At 47.6% G+C, this 15,104-nt stretch overlaps 1 protein-coding gene across 4 annotated transcripts in view; it reads right to left on the bottom strand.

Moving 5' to 3' along the window:
- The window catches only part of LOC138763989 (serine/threonine-protein kinase N2-like), a 206,164-nt gene extending 191,422 nt beyond the window's left edge, over positions 1–14,742 (bottom strand). For all 4 annotated transcript variants that reach the window (XR_011357935.1, XM_069939117.1, XM_069939116.1 and 1 more), the window contains exon 1: positions 14,526–14,742. Coding sequence is in view for 1 of the 4 variants with exons in the window: in XM_069939115.1 (XP_069795216.1) it covers positions 14,526–14,546 (21 nt within the window). In the remaining 3 variants the exon portion in view is untranslated. The remainder of the gene's footprint in view (positions 1–14,525) is intronic.
- Between the last annotated feature and the right edge of the window lie 362 nt (positions 14,743–15,104).

Genomic DNA, 15,104 nt, shown 5'->3' with positions numbered 1-15,104 from the left:
ACAAATGTTAGGAGATATTTGTCTCATGAGATGGAGATAGATGCAGAAAGGAGAGAGTGGTATTAGAAATGGTCCAAAGTAATTAAATATTAGGGCGGAAGTCAGTGGTGGCTGATATAATTGACCAGTTGAGCAGAATGCAACACCAAAGCAACTGATGTAGTAGAGAAAGAGTTGTGGCAGCATTCCTCCTGGGAAATGGACAGGTGATTTTTCAGGTCAAAACTGTTTCAGAACCAGTTGACATTTAGACACAAAATTCATGCATTTGCAATTTATGTATCTCCATTTTAACGTGGGGAAGTGAAGTATCTTATCTTCAGCAAAAAAAGGGAGATTTTTTTTAAAATGGAGAGAATGTGCCAAATGAGTAAAGTTCAAAGTATTTTAGGAGCTCAGTATATAAACAGGCATGTCCAACAAGTAAATACAGTAGCAAACAGTATTTTGGTCTTTATCATAAAGAAGTGGGAGTTTAGAACAAGGAGGTTTTGTTAACAGAGGTAAGGGTGCTAGTGCAGCCTATGAGGCACAGGACAGGGAAGGGTGGTCAGACACAGTTTTTGGGATAGGTGACTCCATAGCTAGAGGAGCAGACAGAAGATTCTATGGCAGCAAGAAAGACACAAGGATGATATGTTGTCTTCCAGTGTCTGGGTCAAGTATGTCTGAACATTTACAAAACATTCTCAAAGGTGAGAGTCATGGTGCACATTAACATCAATGACATAAGTTGAAAAAAAGGATGAGGTCTTGCAGAGTGAATTTAGGGAGCTAGGAAGAGGACTAAATTCCTTGAAGGGAATAACCCCTGGAACCACAAGCTAATGAGTTTAGGAATAGAAAGATAGGCCAGATAAATGCACGGCTGAGGAACTGATGCAAGGGGCAGGGATTTGAGTTCTTGGATCATTGGGATATCTTCTTGGAAAGAGGTTCCGGTAACATCTGAACTAAGGAGACCAATATTCTGGTAGGAAAATTGGTTTGTGCTTCTGGGGTAAATATAAACTAGATTGACAGGGGGCTGGGAGCTTACAGCAGAGATGAAACAATGAGGTTGGGGTCTAATAGCATGTTCAAAGTGAGCAAGTGTAGTGACAGGATAGGCAAGAATATGGCAAGGTGAGAGGAAAGTATCATGGTTTAAATTTTATTTATTTCAATTGTTATGAGCCCAGAGGACCCCAAAACCCAGCAGCAATAGAAATTTACAAAGACAAATGGTTACTAAAACAAAAGTTGCTTTTAATTATCTTTAAACATGAAAACTTTAACTTATCACTATTAACTAACCTAACTTAAACCCCTTCTAATTCTAAGTGCACGTGTATGTAATGTGTGTATAAGTTCAGAAAAGTTCTTTGCTTTAATAGTCCAATCTCACTTCTCACTCCTCCAAGTTCACCGGTATCAGGCAATTCTTATACTGTGCACAGAATTTAACATTTCTGAATTTTTACCAGGCTCTGGTGCTGAAAAGTAAAAGGTTACCACTCAGGAAGGTTCTTGTTGGCTTTAGAGAGATATTTTTTGGACACACAAACTAATTTTCTCCAATCAGTCACTTCAGTGTCTTGCTGAAGAAATGCCCATCATGGATTTTCCAAATGATATCCTCTCCTTCAAATCATGGATTTTCCAAATGATATCCTCTCCTTCCATGTCACCACAGAGTTCCCCTTGTTTCCCTTATTTCAGGAGAAATGCTCTAGCCAGCCATTTTCTCTTACAAGGACTACAAGGGTTTTCAACAGGCTGAACTCAGAACTCACAACCCAGCTTCAAAATTGGGTTTTCAACAAGCCTGCCAGCTTGCCATGTTGCATGCAGCCTCAAAAGCTACTGCAGAACTGACTTCTTTCTCGAAGAGAAGAATCCCATTTTTCTTTCCTCTCTCTGTGCTTATAAAAACCAGAACACCTCCTAAGGATCCAAACCCAATCCTTGAAAGATCTTTATCAGTACTTGAGCCTAGACTTTTCCATTTGCACCTGTTTCTGAAGTTCCTTCCAAAGCAGTTCCATTGTCTTTTGCAAAAGCCACTGGTGCCTGAATGTCCAGCTTCAACAAAGCTCTTGCATTTTAAATGACATGTAGAGTGCAAGTACCTGTTTGTGAAGTGACCTACACTGAACCTCCACAATCTCTTTAAAAGACATATTTATACATAATATTAAATATAATATAACCCATAACACAATTTTCTTCTTCTCTTTGGCTTGGCTTCGCAGACGAAGATTTATGGAGGGGTATGTCCACGTCTGCTGCAGGCTCGTTGGTGACTGACAAGTCCGATGCGGGACAGGCAGGCACGTTTGCAAGGGAAAATTGATTGGTTGGGGTTGGGTGTTTCCTCCTTTGTCTTTTGTCAGTGAGGTGGGCTCTGCGGACTTCTTCAAAGGAGGTTGCTGCCTGCCGAACTGTGAGGCACCAAGATGCACGGTTGGAGGCGATTATCAGCCCAAAGGCAGTGGTCAATGTGGCAGACACCAAGAGATTTCTTTAAGCAGTCCTTGTACCTCTTCCTTGGTGCACCTATGTCTCGGTGGCCAGTGGAGAGCTCACCATAGCATACGATCTTGGGAAGGCGATGGTCCTCCATTCTGGAGATGTGACCCACCCAGCGCAGTTGGGTCTTCAGCAACATGGATTCGATGCTTGCAGACTCTGTCAGCTCGAGTACCTTGATGTTGATGATGAAGTCATTCCAATGAATGTTGAGGATGGAGTGGAGACAACGCTGATGGAAGCATTCTAGGAGCCGTAGGTGATGCCGGTAGAGGACCCATTATTTGGAGCCGAACAGGAGCGTAGGTATGACAACGGCTCTGTACACGCTGATCTTTATGTGTTTCTTCAGGTGGTTGTTTTTCCAGACTCTTTTGTGTAGTCTTCCAAAGGTGCTATTTGCCTTGGCGAGTCTGTTGTCTATCTCTTTGTCGATCCTTGCATCAGATGAAATAGTGCAGCCGAGGTAGGTAAACTGGTTGACCGTTTTGAGTTCTGTGTGCCCGATGGAGATGTGGGGGGGGCTGGTAGTCATGGTGGGGAGCTGGCTGATGGAGGACCTCAGTTTTCTTCAGGCTGACTTCCAGGCCAAACATTTTGGCAGTTTCCACAAAACAGGACATCATGCGCTGGAGAGCTGGCTCTGAATGGGCAACTAAAGCGGCATCGTCTGCAAAGAGTAGTTCACGGACAAGTTGCTCTTGTGCCTTGGTGTGAGCTTACAATAAAACACAATTCAAGAAGCACAATAGACAAGGCAGGTGAATTCAGTGTGGTAGGCCTGGGAGACTGGGATATATAGGCATAGCAGAAACATGGCTGAGAGAGAAATGCTCTTTATTCCAGGATACCCACTACTAGAAGAACGAGAGACAGGCAGGTAAAGGTGGGAAGGAGAGGGTGGGGGGGGGGGTGGAGGGAGGTCATTTTTGATAGAGGAAGATAGAACAGTATTTATAGAGTTTATTCCTGGGAGATTGTCCAGTGAAGCTACATGCATAGAAGCTGAAACCAAAAGGGAATGTTCACCTTGATGGGGCTGCATTATCAGCCCACAGTCAATAGGAGGTATAGGGAAATTGCACATAGCTGTAAAAACAATAAGGTATTACTAAGATACTCCAGGTTTCCAAATATTGACTGGAGCACCGATAGCACAAAGGACATGACAGGTTTCCTCATATTGGAGTCCTGTTAAAGAGGGCCCAACACTCTACCTCCTCTTCGCAGCGAGATAGTGCAAGTAACTGCAGTGACAGCAGGCGAGCAATTTGGGTCCAGTGTCCTTAACTCAATTCGCTTTAAAATAACAAAGGAGAAAGATGGGACTGATCCAGAAGGAAAGGTCCTAAACTGGGGCAAGGCTAATTTTGGAGCCATTAGGCAGTAACTTGCAGAAGTTGGTCAAGAAAGGATGTTTGCAGATAAACGAGCAGTTGGAAAGCAGGATGCTTTGTAAAGGTGAGATAACAAGGGCTCAGACACTGTACGATCCTGTTGGGGTGAAAGGCAAGGCTGGTATGTTAAGGAATAAAGGATATCGAGGAACTGATTATGAACAAAAGAGGCCGATGTCAAATTTAAGAAGTCCAGATCCAATGAATCTCTCCAGAGGTAGAAGGAAGTATTGGAATATGCTCAAGAGGGAAATCAGGAGGGGAAAACAAAGAGTATATTAGATATGGAACTGGCAGGAAAAATCCCCAGAGATTCTACAGATATATTATAGAGTAAAATGGTAACTAGGGAGAGAATTGGTCCCATTAAAGATCAACAGGACAGCCCTGTGTTGAGCCACAGGAAATGGGTGGAATTTTGACTGAATACTTCTCGTAAGTTGTTACCTATGGAGGAGATCATGGAAACCAAGGAATTTGAGGAATTAAGTGGTGAGGTGCTGAACTATACTAGAACTACCAGGAAGGCAGCCTTGCAGTGGATAAATCTCTCAAGGACTGATGAAGTGGGTTAGTCTGCAATAAATCACATGGGATGGAAGGCGAGTTTGTTTGTTGGATGCAAAATTGACAGCGTAAGGAGTTGTGGAAGGATTTTTTGTTCCTGTTGTGGAAGGATTTTTTTTTCCTGATTGGAGGCCTGAGTCCCATGTCATGCCACAGGGTCAGTACAGGATCCACTGCTGTTCGTTATCTATAGTCACAATTTGGATAGCAATGTAGTTAACCTGATTAATACATTTGCAGATGATACCAAAATTGCTGGGTGGATAGTGAGAAAGAGTATGCAAGTTTACAACCGCATCTAGATCAGTTGCCTATGTGGGCCAAGGAATGGTAAATGTAATTTAACAGGGTAGGACTTGTTTTCGCCAAGGATGATTTAAGGCTAGATCTTTAGATAAATATTTGAAAGATTGTAGAATTGAGGGTTATGAGGAACTAGCATAGAAGTTGAGACTGCAAAGATCACCCAATCCCTATGACATAGGTGTTCTGTGATTAGTAAGAAATTACTTAATGTGAGTGGAAAAAAAAGTTTGAAAACTACTGTTTTAATTGTACCTAACGGATTCGTTATGCGCAAGATTTCATAACTCCAAAGGAAATGGGCTAATGACAATTTTTCTCGAGCAAAATATTTTAGTAACAATTAGGTCTAGAGCAGTGGTGGTTAATTGGTATATTTGGGCAGCATGCTGTATCTCTAAATTTAAAAAAATTTGACTTCCCACGCACATACCATCTGAAGTAATCCCTTACTAATCATAGAGCACCGATGGCATAGGGATTACTTCAGGCAGAATGGGAGTGGAAAGAAAAAGCTTGAACAACACTGATCTAATCTCTTCAGGACACGTCAAAGCCTTCAGCATCCTATAATGAAAACACAACAGACTTTGCACAATATTTTCTTTAGTACTGTGACAGATTATAGATATGTTTTTGGGAGATATACTGGGGCAGGTTCAACCTTGCAAAAGCTTTGGAGAGTGCCCAAGAGACTTCACTAATGGATTGTTGTTTACAAAAAGGCAACAGATAAAGAACTCATCGGAGCCGCATGCTATCTGGAGTGGAACTTGCTGTTCTAAGAGGGTCGTGTGGTTTTGCAAGCAAAGAGAGTAAAACAGGTTTTTTTTCCCTCAGAGAGAGAGAATTCATTTCTGCAGTTTTACCGTCAGCCATAGCAGCTGGGAGTGGAACAGGACAGGCTGGAAAGCTTGTGGAAAAACCCCATTTGGAAGACGGACTGTGAGTGCTTAGTTCAGCCTGGTCAAAGCCCTTGTGGTTCATACAAGAGGAGAGGACTGGCTGCCTAATATTTCACTTGAAATAAGAAAAACAGAAAGGAACTCTGTAGTGACCTGAAAGAAAGAGGTTATCATCTGGAAAACCCTGATGGGGCAAATTTCTTCAGCAAGACACTGAAGTGGCTGGTTACAAGCAATCAGTTGTGGGTGTCCAGTGAATAACAAATCTCTCTCTGAAAACCGTCAAGAACCTTCCTCAGCAGTAACCATTTAACTTTCAAGCACCAAAGCCTGGTGAACTTCATAAATGTTAAATTCTGTGAACAGTACAAGAATTGACTGCAACCAATGAACTTGGAGGAATGAGAAGTGAGATTGGACTGTTAATCAAAGAACTTTTCTGAACTTATACACACATTACATACACGTGCACTTAGAATTGGAAGGGGTTTAAGTTAGGTTAGTTAATAGTGATAAGTTAAAGTTTTCATGTTTAAAGATAATTAAAAGCAACTTTTGTTTAAGTAACCATTTGTCTTGGTGAATATCCATTACTGCTGGGTTTTGGGGTCCTCTGGGCTCTTAACAGTACCTTTACACCTGAAATCAATCTAACAAAGCTCTTTTCCAGAAATGTACAGAGTACAAATGTATTCTCTAAAAGACTGTATAGTTGTAATAAAATTTCCCTGCCTGTGCTTGCAATAAAAGCAAACATCTCAATTGCCTTTTGTATGCTTTGCTTTTCCATTTTTAATTTTTTTAAATTTAGAGATACAGCATGCTGCCCAAATATACCAATTAACCAACAAATACTTTTGTAGGGTGGGAGGAAACCCACACAGACGCAGAGATAACATACAAACTCTTTACAGACAGCATCGGATTTGAGCTCAGGTCGCTGGTGCTGTATTAAGCGTTGCACCAACCACTATGGTACCTGCACCGTGGCTAATACAAGTTCTGCCATTTTTAAGAGTCCCACTGTTTCTATCTTTTGTGTTCATACATCTTTTCAATGCAATCTATTTTCTTTGTATCACAGTGGATACGTTGATATTTTTCTACATTATACTCTACTTGCACAGATCTGTCCACTATTGACTATTTACTGATCTACTATTGACCAAGATCAACTGATATACAGCTTCTTGGATTTTTCTTTTTTCAATTGCAACTTTGCCAGAGCTGCTGTATCTATCAGCAGTGCTGCTGTGGACCCAGGTGAGCAGAGAGACAGCACTGCTCCAAAGGAGTCAAATGCCCGGTCTTAATGCTGCAGCTCTGTATAGGCATTAAACATCCTGTTAGAAGAGCTAACAACATTTTTAAACAAAAATTCTGCAAATGTGGGTCTATGTCCAAGATGGCGGTGCCTGTGCTTGCCAGCGGCCATGAAGGGGGGGGGTTGAAGGCTGCAAGGCACCAGAAACAGGGCAAACACCAGCACCTCCATTGAGAAGGAGTAGCTGAGATATCCTTCAGGATGGTGACCATAGCAGTGGACCAGCGAGGGGCTCAGCGGTGAGGGATCCATACAGGCTGCAGGCAACTCTGTTGGGGAACCTGCACAGGCTGCAGGAGACTAGCTCATGGGAACCAGTTATTGGAGCCAGGATTTGAAAGGTGCTGAGGGCAAGAAGGGCTCCTGAAGGGCCTTAGGCGCTCAATATTTCTTGATCGCATCGGAGGTTTGGATTTGGAGCGCAGGTTACCAATGAATTGAACAGAGAGTCTATGCGGCTGCTTGAGGCAGATCCACAGTCAGTCAGCGACTCTAAAGGGACTCTACTCTTTCTCTCATACTAAAAGGGTGCTGGATGACACTAATGGCAACTAATTTTATGAAATATTACATGTTCTGCACTATAAAGGAATATTTAATCTTGGAATAGATAAGAACCAAATTAAGTGCAGGTGCCACCAGTTTTATGCACAGTATTTTAAAAATATAGATATAGATGAGAGATTATAGACCTTTAGCCCTGCTACACCATTACACATAACCATGAATGATCATCCACTTCAGTACCCTTGTCCTGCCTTCTCCCATTCCTTGATACAGATATATCCCCTTGAATAAATTAATGATTTAAACTCCACTAACTACTTCTGTAGTACAGAATTCAAAATGTTCTTGGCTCCATTCTACAAAGCATACCCTGACTGTTAAGTCTGTTGCCACTGGATCTGGACTCACTGTCATTGGGAACATCCTTTTCGTGTCTAGTCTTGTAAGATTACAAGGAGGATGCCTTTTTTCTTAATTTTGTTGAATAAAGCCAAATCAACCCAATCTCGTCAGTTTAGCCAAGAACATCCTTTCTCACATCAAGAGAACAAAGCTACATCCAACACTCCTGACAGTTTCACCAGGTCCCCATACAGCTGCAGTAAAACATCCTTTCATCTAACTCTTACAGTGAAAGCCAGCACACCATTTGCCCTCCAAAATGCTTACCACATCTGTGTATTTCCTTTCAATGACTTCTTCAAGAGTCTTTCCTCTTCCTAAATGATCATAATTTAGAAAGTGTCTGTTTCTTGGGAACAAAAGTGAATAACCTTACTTTTATCCACGTTAAAATGCAAATGTTATGAATTTCCTCTTATCCTCCACCCCAAAAATCACACTGGAGCCCTCTATGCATCCTCCCCACAGGTCTTATCCCCATCTCCCCTGGTTTTACATTGGCTGCAAACCTGATGTTACATTTAATCACGTCAAGTCCACACCCTATTTAACTCCTAAATTACAATTTTAATGCTGATTTTGTAACAATTTTTGACACAAGAGGTTGTCGAAAACTCCAAGAACCCTTTGAAAACAAAAGTATGAATATTTCAGTACTACGGTCACCTGCACAAAACTTTGAGCAAACTTTATTGAATGTCAATAAATAAAAAAAAACTATAGAACATGAATTGCTCAAGAATTTTATGAGAAATATAAACAACACAAGAGCTGTCTGCACAAGTTCATGCATCTAACTTTAAAACTTTTTTTCTAAAATACATACAGATACGGATCTGCTGCCAAGACATTCAAGGACACCTGATAAAGTTCAAGAAAGATGTGGAAATAGACACCAAGGCAAGACAGTACCAATGATGTCCCTGCTCCTGAGTGCCTGGAAACTCTCACCCCTGATAAACATCTCAAAATGTACAAGCCTGTGAATTTACAAGAGCTCCTGTCTTCCAAATAAAAATCCATTAGCTGGTCCACTTCCATTAAAACTATACAACATTATATCTAGATTGCAGCATCACCAACCGACTGGAAAAGGATTTTTTCACAATATAACACTCTCACTGTTATACTCCTATACATTAATTGAAAGGACATATAATACTCAAAACCCATACACTGTATGAATTTGCTACAGGACTAGGTTCCAATAACATTAGATCATACAAAGCTTTAAATAGAAACCTTTTAGCATTCTCAAAAAAATGTCTTTTCCTGACTGGCATTTCATTATCAATCAGTGTATGGATGTGTGTGTATTTTATATATATATATAAAAAAATATATATATAAAAATATTATATATATATAAATATTATATACATATATATAAATATTATATATATATATATATATATTCTTTGGCTTGGCTTCGCGGACGAAGATTTATGGAGGGGGTAAAAAGTCCACGTCAGCTGCAGGCTCGTTTGTGGCTGACCAGTCCGATGCGGGACAGGCAGACACGATTGCAGCGGTTGCAAGGGAGAATTGGTTGGTTGGGGTTGGGTGTTGGGTTTTTCCTCCTTTGCCTTTTGTCAGTGAGGTGGGCTCTGCGGTCTTCTTCAAAGGAGGCTGCTGCCCGCCAAACTGTGAGGCGCCAAGATGCACGGTTTGAGGCGTTATCAGCCCACTGGCGGTGGTCAATGTGGCAGGCACCAAGAGATTTCTTTAGGCAGTCCTTGTACCTTTTCTTTGGTGCACCTCTGTCACGGTGGCCAGTGGAGAGCTCGCCATATAATACGATCTTGGGAAGGCGATGGTCCTCCATTCTGGAGACGTGACCCATCCAGCGCAGCTGGATCTTCAGCAGCGTGGACTCGATGCTGTCGACCTCTGCCATCTCGAGTACCTCGACGTTAGGGGTGTGAGCGCTCCAATGGATGTTGAGGATGGAGCGGAGACAACGCTGGTGGAAGCGTTCTAGGAGCCGTAGGTGGTGCCGGTAGAGGACCCATGATTCGGAGCCGAACAGGAGTATATATATAAATATTATATATATAAAAATATTATATATATATAAAAAATGTATTTCCCAACATCCCATGCACCACTCCTTTCTGATGACCAGTATGTGGCCTTAGACACAATAAAACATTAATCCCCTAATTCAAGGAACTAGCACTGAACAAAAGCAAAACCTTCACCGACCTAAATCTCTTGGGGGTGTTAAGAACATTAATTAACAAGTCACTAGTTTATTATATAAACAAGGCAAAATAAAGTGTTATCACTACCTCATCTGAAAATATATGTAAGAAACTTCACAAATATATTTCATATCCAAACTGGTGACTTACTCAAAAGAGCTTCCTTTGGGGAAAAGCACATCTAAGACTGCTGCAACCTCTATGCCTCCATTAAAGGATATTAAAGAGAAACTTGGTGGTGGGCAGCCAGCCAAGAATCCAACAACAATTAAACAGCTTTCCTTCATTCACCCCCTCCTCCAGTGGCTGATATTGAAGCAAATTCTTATGGTCAGAATCCTTTGGCCTGACTAAGGTCCCAATTTTCTTTTATCCACAATAAAACTGCAAATTAAAAATGAAACAAAAATGGCCACATAAACACAAGTGCACATACAGGAAATCAATACTAATATACCTAAATCCAGGCAACAATACTGAACCCCTTGAAATTACATTCTCTCCCTAAAGGCCAAGACTTTGGGGGGGGGGGGGGGGGCAAGGGGGTTGGAGGAGGGGGTGGGACGAAAAAATGGTGCATGAATTATTTATTGGACAAATATTACAGGCAGGAGAGGGGAAAGATCTCATTTTAAGGTAATACCAGAGCAACAATCTATTGAACTTGCATCTGGACCAAAGGCAGGCATTATGCAGGCTCTCATTCTGAAAATGTTGACCACTGTACCTCCTCCCCAGCTCACCCACCCCACCTGATGCTCCTCGACTTGCCCCCGAGTTCTTTCAGCACTTTGTTTTTGCTATTTACATAATTGTTTTCCTTTTCTCCTTGCCCTGAAACCATTCATAAAATACAATCTCCCCTCTTTCCTATTCACTCTCATATTCTCCATCTCAATTTTTCTCATTTAATATCACAGAATCATCCTGCCCACTGCCCAAGCATACCTGCAACTTAATTTTTCTCCCACTTTCTGTTCGTACACCTCCCACACAATTACTACCACTTTGCCTTTCATCTTTCATTATTCCTCTTTAACAAATTCAGTACATCTTCACACTGTTTGGAACTCTTCCACCACAATAGCTCTATTCACCTAGTATCTCCCCATCAGATTCCCCCTCCACAACTTCCCTCCCTATTTTTTTTCACCTTCTGCTTCCCCACTCTCCTCCTCATGTACATCACCCTGACTCCTCTACCCAACTCTCCCATAGTACCAGCAGACCTTCCCATGCAACCAACACCCCATCATTGAGGAACAGTTCCACAATTCTCCTCCATGACCCCAACATCTCCTCCCTCTCCACAAGCCCACCACCTACTCCTCCTACCTCTTCTCCACATCCCAACCACACCCTCCCCTCCCTCTCATCCATGACCCTAACACCACCACCTCCCTCTCCACTACAATCACACCACCTCCTCCTCTCTCATCTCCATGACACCTCCTCCCTCTCCTCTGTGAGCCCTCCATTTCCAGCTCCTCCTAACTCACCTCCACAACCCCGCCACCACCTCTTCTCCCCAACCTCCACGGCCACGCCACCACCTCTTCCCCCCCCACCTCCACGGCCCCGCCACCACCTCGCTCCCCCCCACCTCCACGGCCCCGCCACCACCTCGTTCGCCCCCATCTCTACGGCCCCGCCACCACCTCGTCCCTCCCACCTCCAACACCTCGTAGCCCCACAACACCACCTAATTTCCCTCCGCAGCCCCGCCACCATCTCACCCCACAACTCCACCTCACCCCCCATCTCCTCCTCTCAGTTCCACCACCACCACCCCCCAACCTCCTCCTCTCATTTCCACCACCCCCCCAACCTCCTCCTCTCATTTCCACTACCCCCCCAACCTCCTCCTCTCATTTCCACCACCCCCCAACCTCCTCCTCTCATTTCCACCACCCCCCAACCTCCTCCTCTCATTTTGACCACCCCCCAACCTCCTCCTGTCATTTCCACCACCCCCCAACCTCCTCCTCTCATTTTGACCACCCCCCAGCCTCCTGCTCTCATTTCCACCACCATCCCCAACCACCTCCTCTCATTTCCACCACCCCCAACCTCCTCCTCTCATTTCCACCACCCCCCAGCCTCCTCCTCTCATTTCAACCACCCCCAACCTCCTCCTCTCATATCCACTACCCCCCAGCCTCCTCCTCTCATTTCCACCACCACCCCCAACCTCTTCCTCTCATTTCCACCACCCTAACCTCTTCCTCTCATTTCCACCACCCCCAACCTCCTCCTCTCATTTCCACCACCCCCAGCCTCCTCCTCTCATTTCCACCACCCCCAGCCTCCTCCTCTCATTTCCACCACCCCAGCCTCCTCCTCTCATTTCCACCACCCCCAGCCTCCTCCTCTCATTTCCACCACCCCCACCCAACCTCCTCCTCTCATTTCCACCATCCTGCTTCACCAGTCCCTCCCTTCCTTCCCTCTCCCGTGTCCCCATGCCTCCCTCCATCTCCTCCACAAATACATCCCTCCCTCCCTCTCCTCCACTACCCCACCACCTCCCTTCCCCCACCTCCTCCTTGACCGCCACTACCCCACACACACAATGCTGCACTACTCTACATACCTCCACACTTCCGATTCTCCCTTCCCACCTCCTCCATTACGCCACTCCCCACCACTACCACAAACGAATCTCATTACATCCGCCTCCTCTCACCCCTTCATTCTCTCCAAACTCATCTACCCTCTCCTCCATGGCCCCGTCAACCTCCTCCTCTCAGTTCCACCACCACCCCCCAACCTCCTCCTCTCATTTCCACCACCCCCCCAACCTCCTCCTCTCATTTCCACTACCCCCCCAACCTCCTCCTCTCATTTCCACCACATTTAAACCCTTCCCTCCCCTTACCATTTGCCTTCCCCTCTGCCACACTATTTCCTTTCCCCCACCCCCTCACTCTTCCCCAACTCTATCCCCATCCCCACCCTCTCCTCACTCTTCCCCCCCACCCCCCACTCTCACTCTTCCCCCCCACCCCCCTCTCTCACTCTTCCCCCCCCCCTCTCTCACTCTTCCCCCCACCCCCCCTCTCTCACTCATCACCCCCACCCCCCCTCTCTCACTCTTCCCCCCACCCCCCTCTCTCACTCTTCCCCCCCACTCCCCCTCTCTCATTCTTCCCCCCCACCCCTCCTCTCTCACTCTCCCCCCACCCCCCTCTCTCTCTTCCACCCACCCCCCTCTCACTCTTCCCCCCACCCCCCCTCTCACTCTTCCCCCCCACCCCCCCTCACTCTTCCCCCCCACCCCCCTCTCTCACTCATCACCCCACCCCCCCTCTCACTCTTCCCCCACCCCCCCTCTCTCACTCCCCCCCACCCCACCCCCCTCTCTCACTCTTCCCCCCACCCCCCTCTCTCACTCTCCCCCCCACCCCCTCTCTCACTCTCCCCCCCAACCCCCTCTCTCACTCTCCCCCCCACCCCCTCTCTCACTCTCCCCCCCACCCCCTCTCTCACCCCCCCACTCTCACTCTTCCCCCCACCCCCCACTCTCACTCTTCCCCCCCACCCCCACTCTTCCCCCCCACCCCCACTCTTCCCCCCCACCCCCACTCTTCCCCCCCACCCCCACTCTTCCCCCCCACCCCCACTCTTCCCCCCCACCCCCACTCTTCCCCCCCACCCCCACTCTTCCCCCCCACCCCCACTCTTCCCCCCCACCCCCACTCTTCCCCCCCACCCCCACTCTTCCCCCCCACCCCCACTCTTCCCCCCCACCCCCACTCTTCCCCCCCACCCCCACTCTTCCCCCCCACCCCCACTCTTCCCCCCCACCCCCACTCTTCCCCCCCACCCCCACTCTTCCCCCCCACCCCCACTCTTCCCCCCCACCCCCACTCTTCCCCCCCACCCCCACTCTTCCCCCCCACCCCCACTCTTCCCCCCCACCCCCACTCTTCCCCCCCACCCCCACTCTTCCCCCCCACCCCCACTCTTCCCCCCCACCCCCACTCTTCCCCCCCACCCCCACTCTTCCCCCCCACCCCCACTCTTCCCCCCCACCCCCACTCTTCCCCCCCACCCCCACTCTTCCCCCCCACCCCCACTCTTCCCCCCCACCCCCACTCTTCCCCCCCACCCCCACTCTTCCCCCCCACCCCCACTCTTCCCCCCCACCCCCACTCTTCCCCCCCACCCCCACTCTTCCCCCCCACCCCCACTCTTTCCCCCCACCCCCCCTCACTCTCACTCTTCCCCCCACCCCCCCTCACTCTCACTCTTCCCCCCACTCTCACTCTTCCCCCCACCCCCCCACTCTCACTCTTCCCCCCACCCCCCCACCCTCACTCTTCCCCCCCCACCCCCCCACCCTCACTCTTCCCCCCCCACCCCCCCTCTCCCACTCTTCCCCCCCCCCCCTCTCCCCCTGTACCTGGACTGGATCCGCCGCCATCTTGCCGGCTCCCTGCGTCTCCCTTCTCCCCCAGCCAACTCCGCGGTCCCGGTCCTACGGCGGGGACGGGAAATGCCCTGTATGTTGCTGGGAGAAGTTGTGGAGGGTGGGTCCGAACCACTCCGGTTTTCTGATCGCCCACAAGCCAGGCCTCTCAGCGCATCCCGGCCGGCGGCAGCGGCGGCAGCGGCGGCCAGCGACCCCTCCCCTCCCCCCCCACCCACCCACCCACCCCTCTCCCCCGGCAGCAGAGGGCTCGAGCGAGAGAGGGCTGCAAGTAATCCCGGCCCCGCGGGAAGTGTCAGCTCGCCATCCGCGTCAACCTTCCCTTCAAATCCTCGCCCGGCCGCCCGCCCGACGCTGCTGCTGCCGCCCCCTCCCCTGAGGAGGGCGCTCCCGCTGTGAACCCCCGCCCTCTGAGGAGTGTCCGCGCGCTCGCCTTCCCAGTCCCAGCGCTCGGCGTCATGTGACCGCGCGCCGCAGCACCAGGCGCTCCGCGCGCCCGTCCCGTCCCTCTGGGTCTGGGTCACGGGGTCCGGCCAGGGGTGTCTGGGGGTC

The sequence above is a fragment of the Narcine bancroftii genome, chromosome 5 (genome assembly GCF_036971445.1).
Source record: "Narcine bancroftii isolate sNarBan1 chromosome 5, sNarBan1.hap1, whole genome shotgun sequence".
Taxonomy (NCBI): domain Eukaryota; kingdom Metazoa; phylum Chordata; class Chondrichthyes; order Torpediniformes; family Narcinidae; genus Narcine; species Narcine bancroftii.
This window is presented reverse-complemented; position numbering and strand designations above follow the sequence as displayed.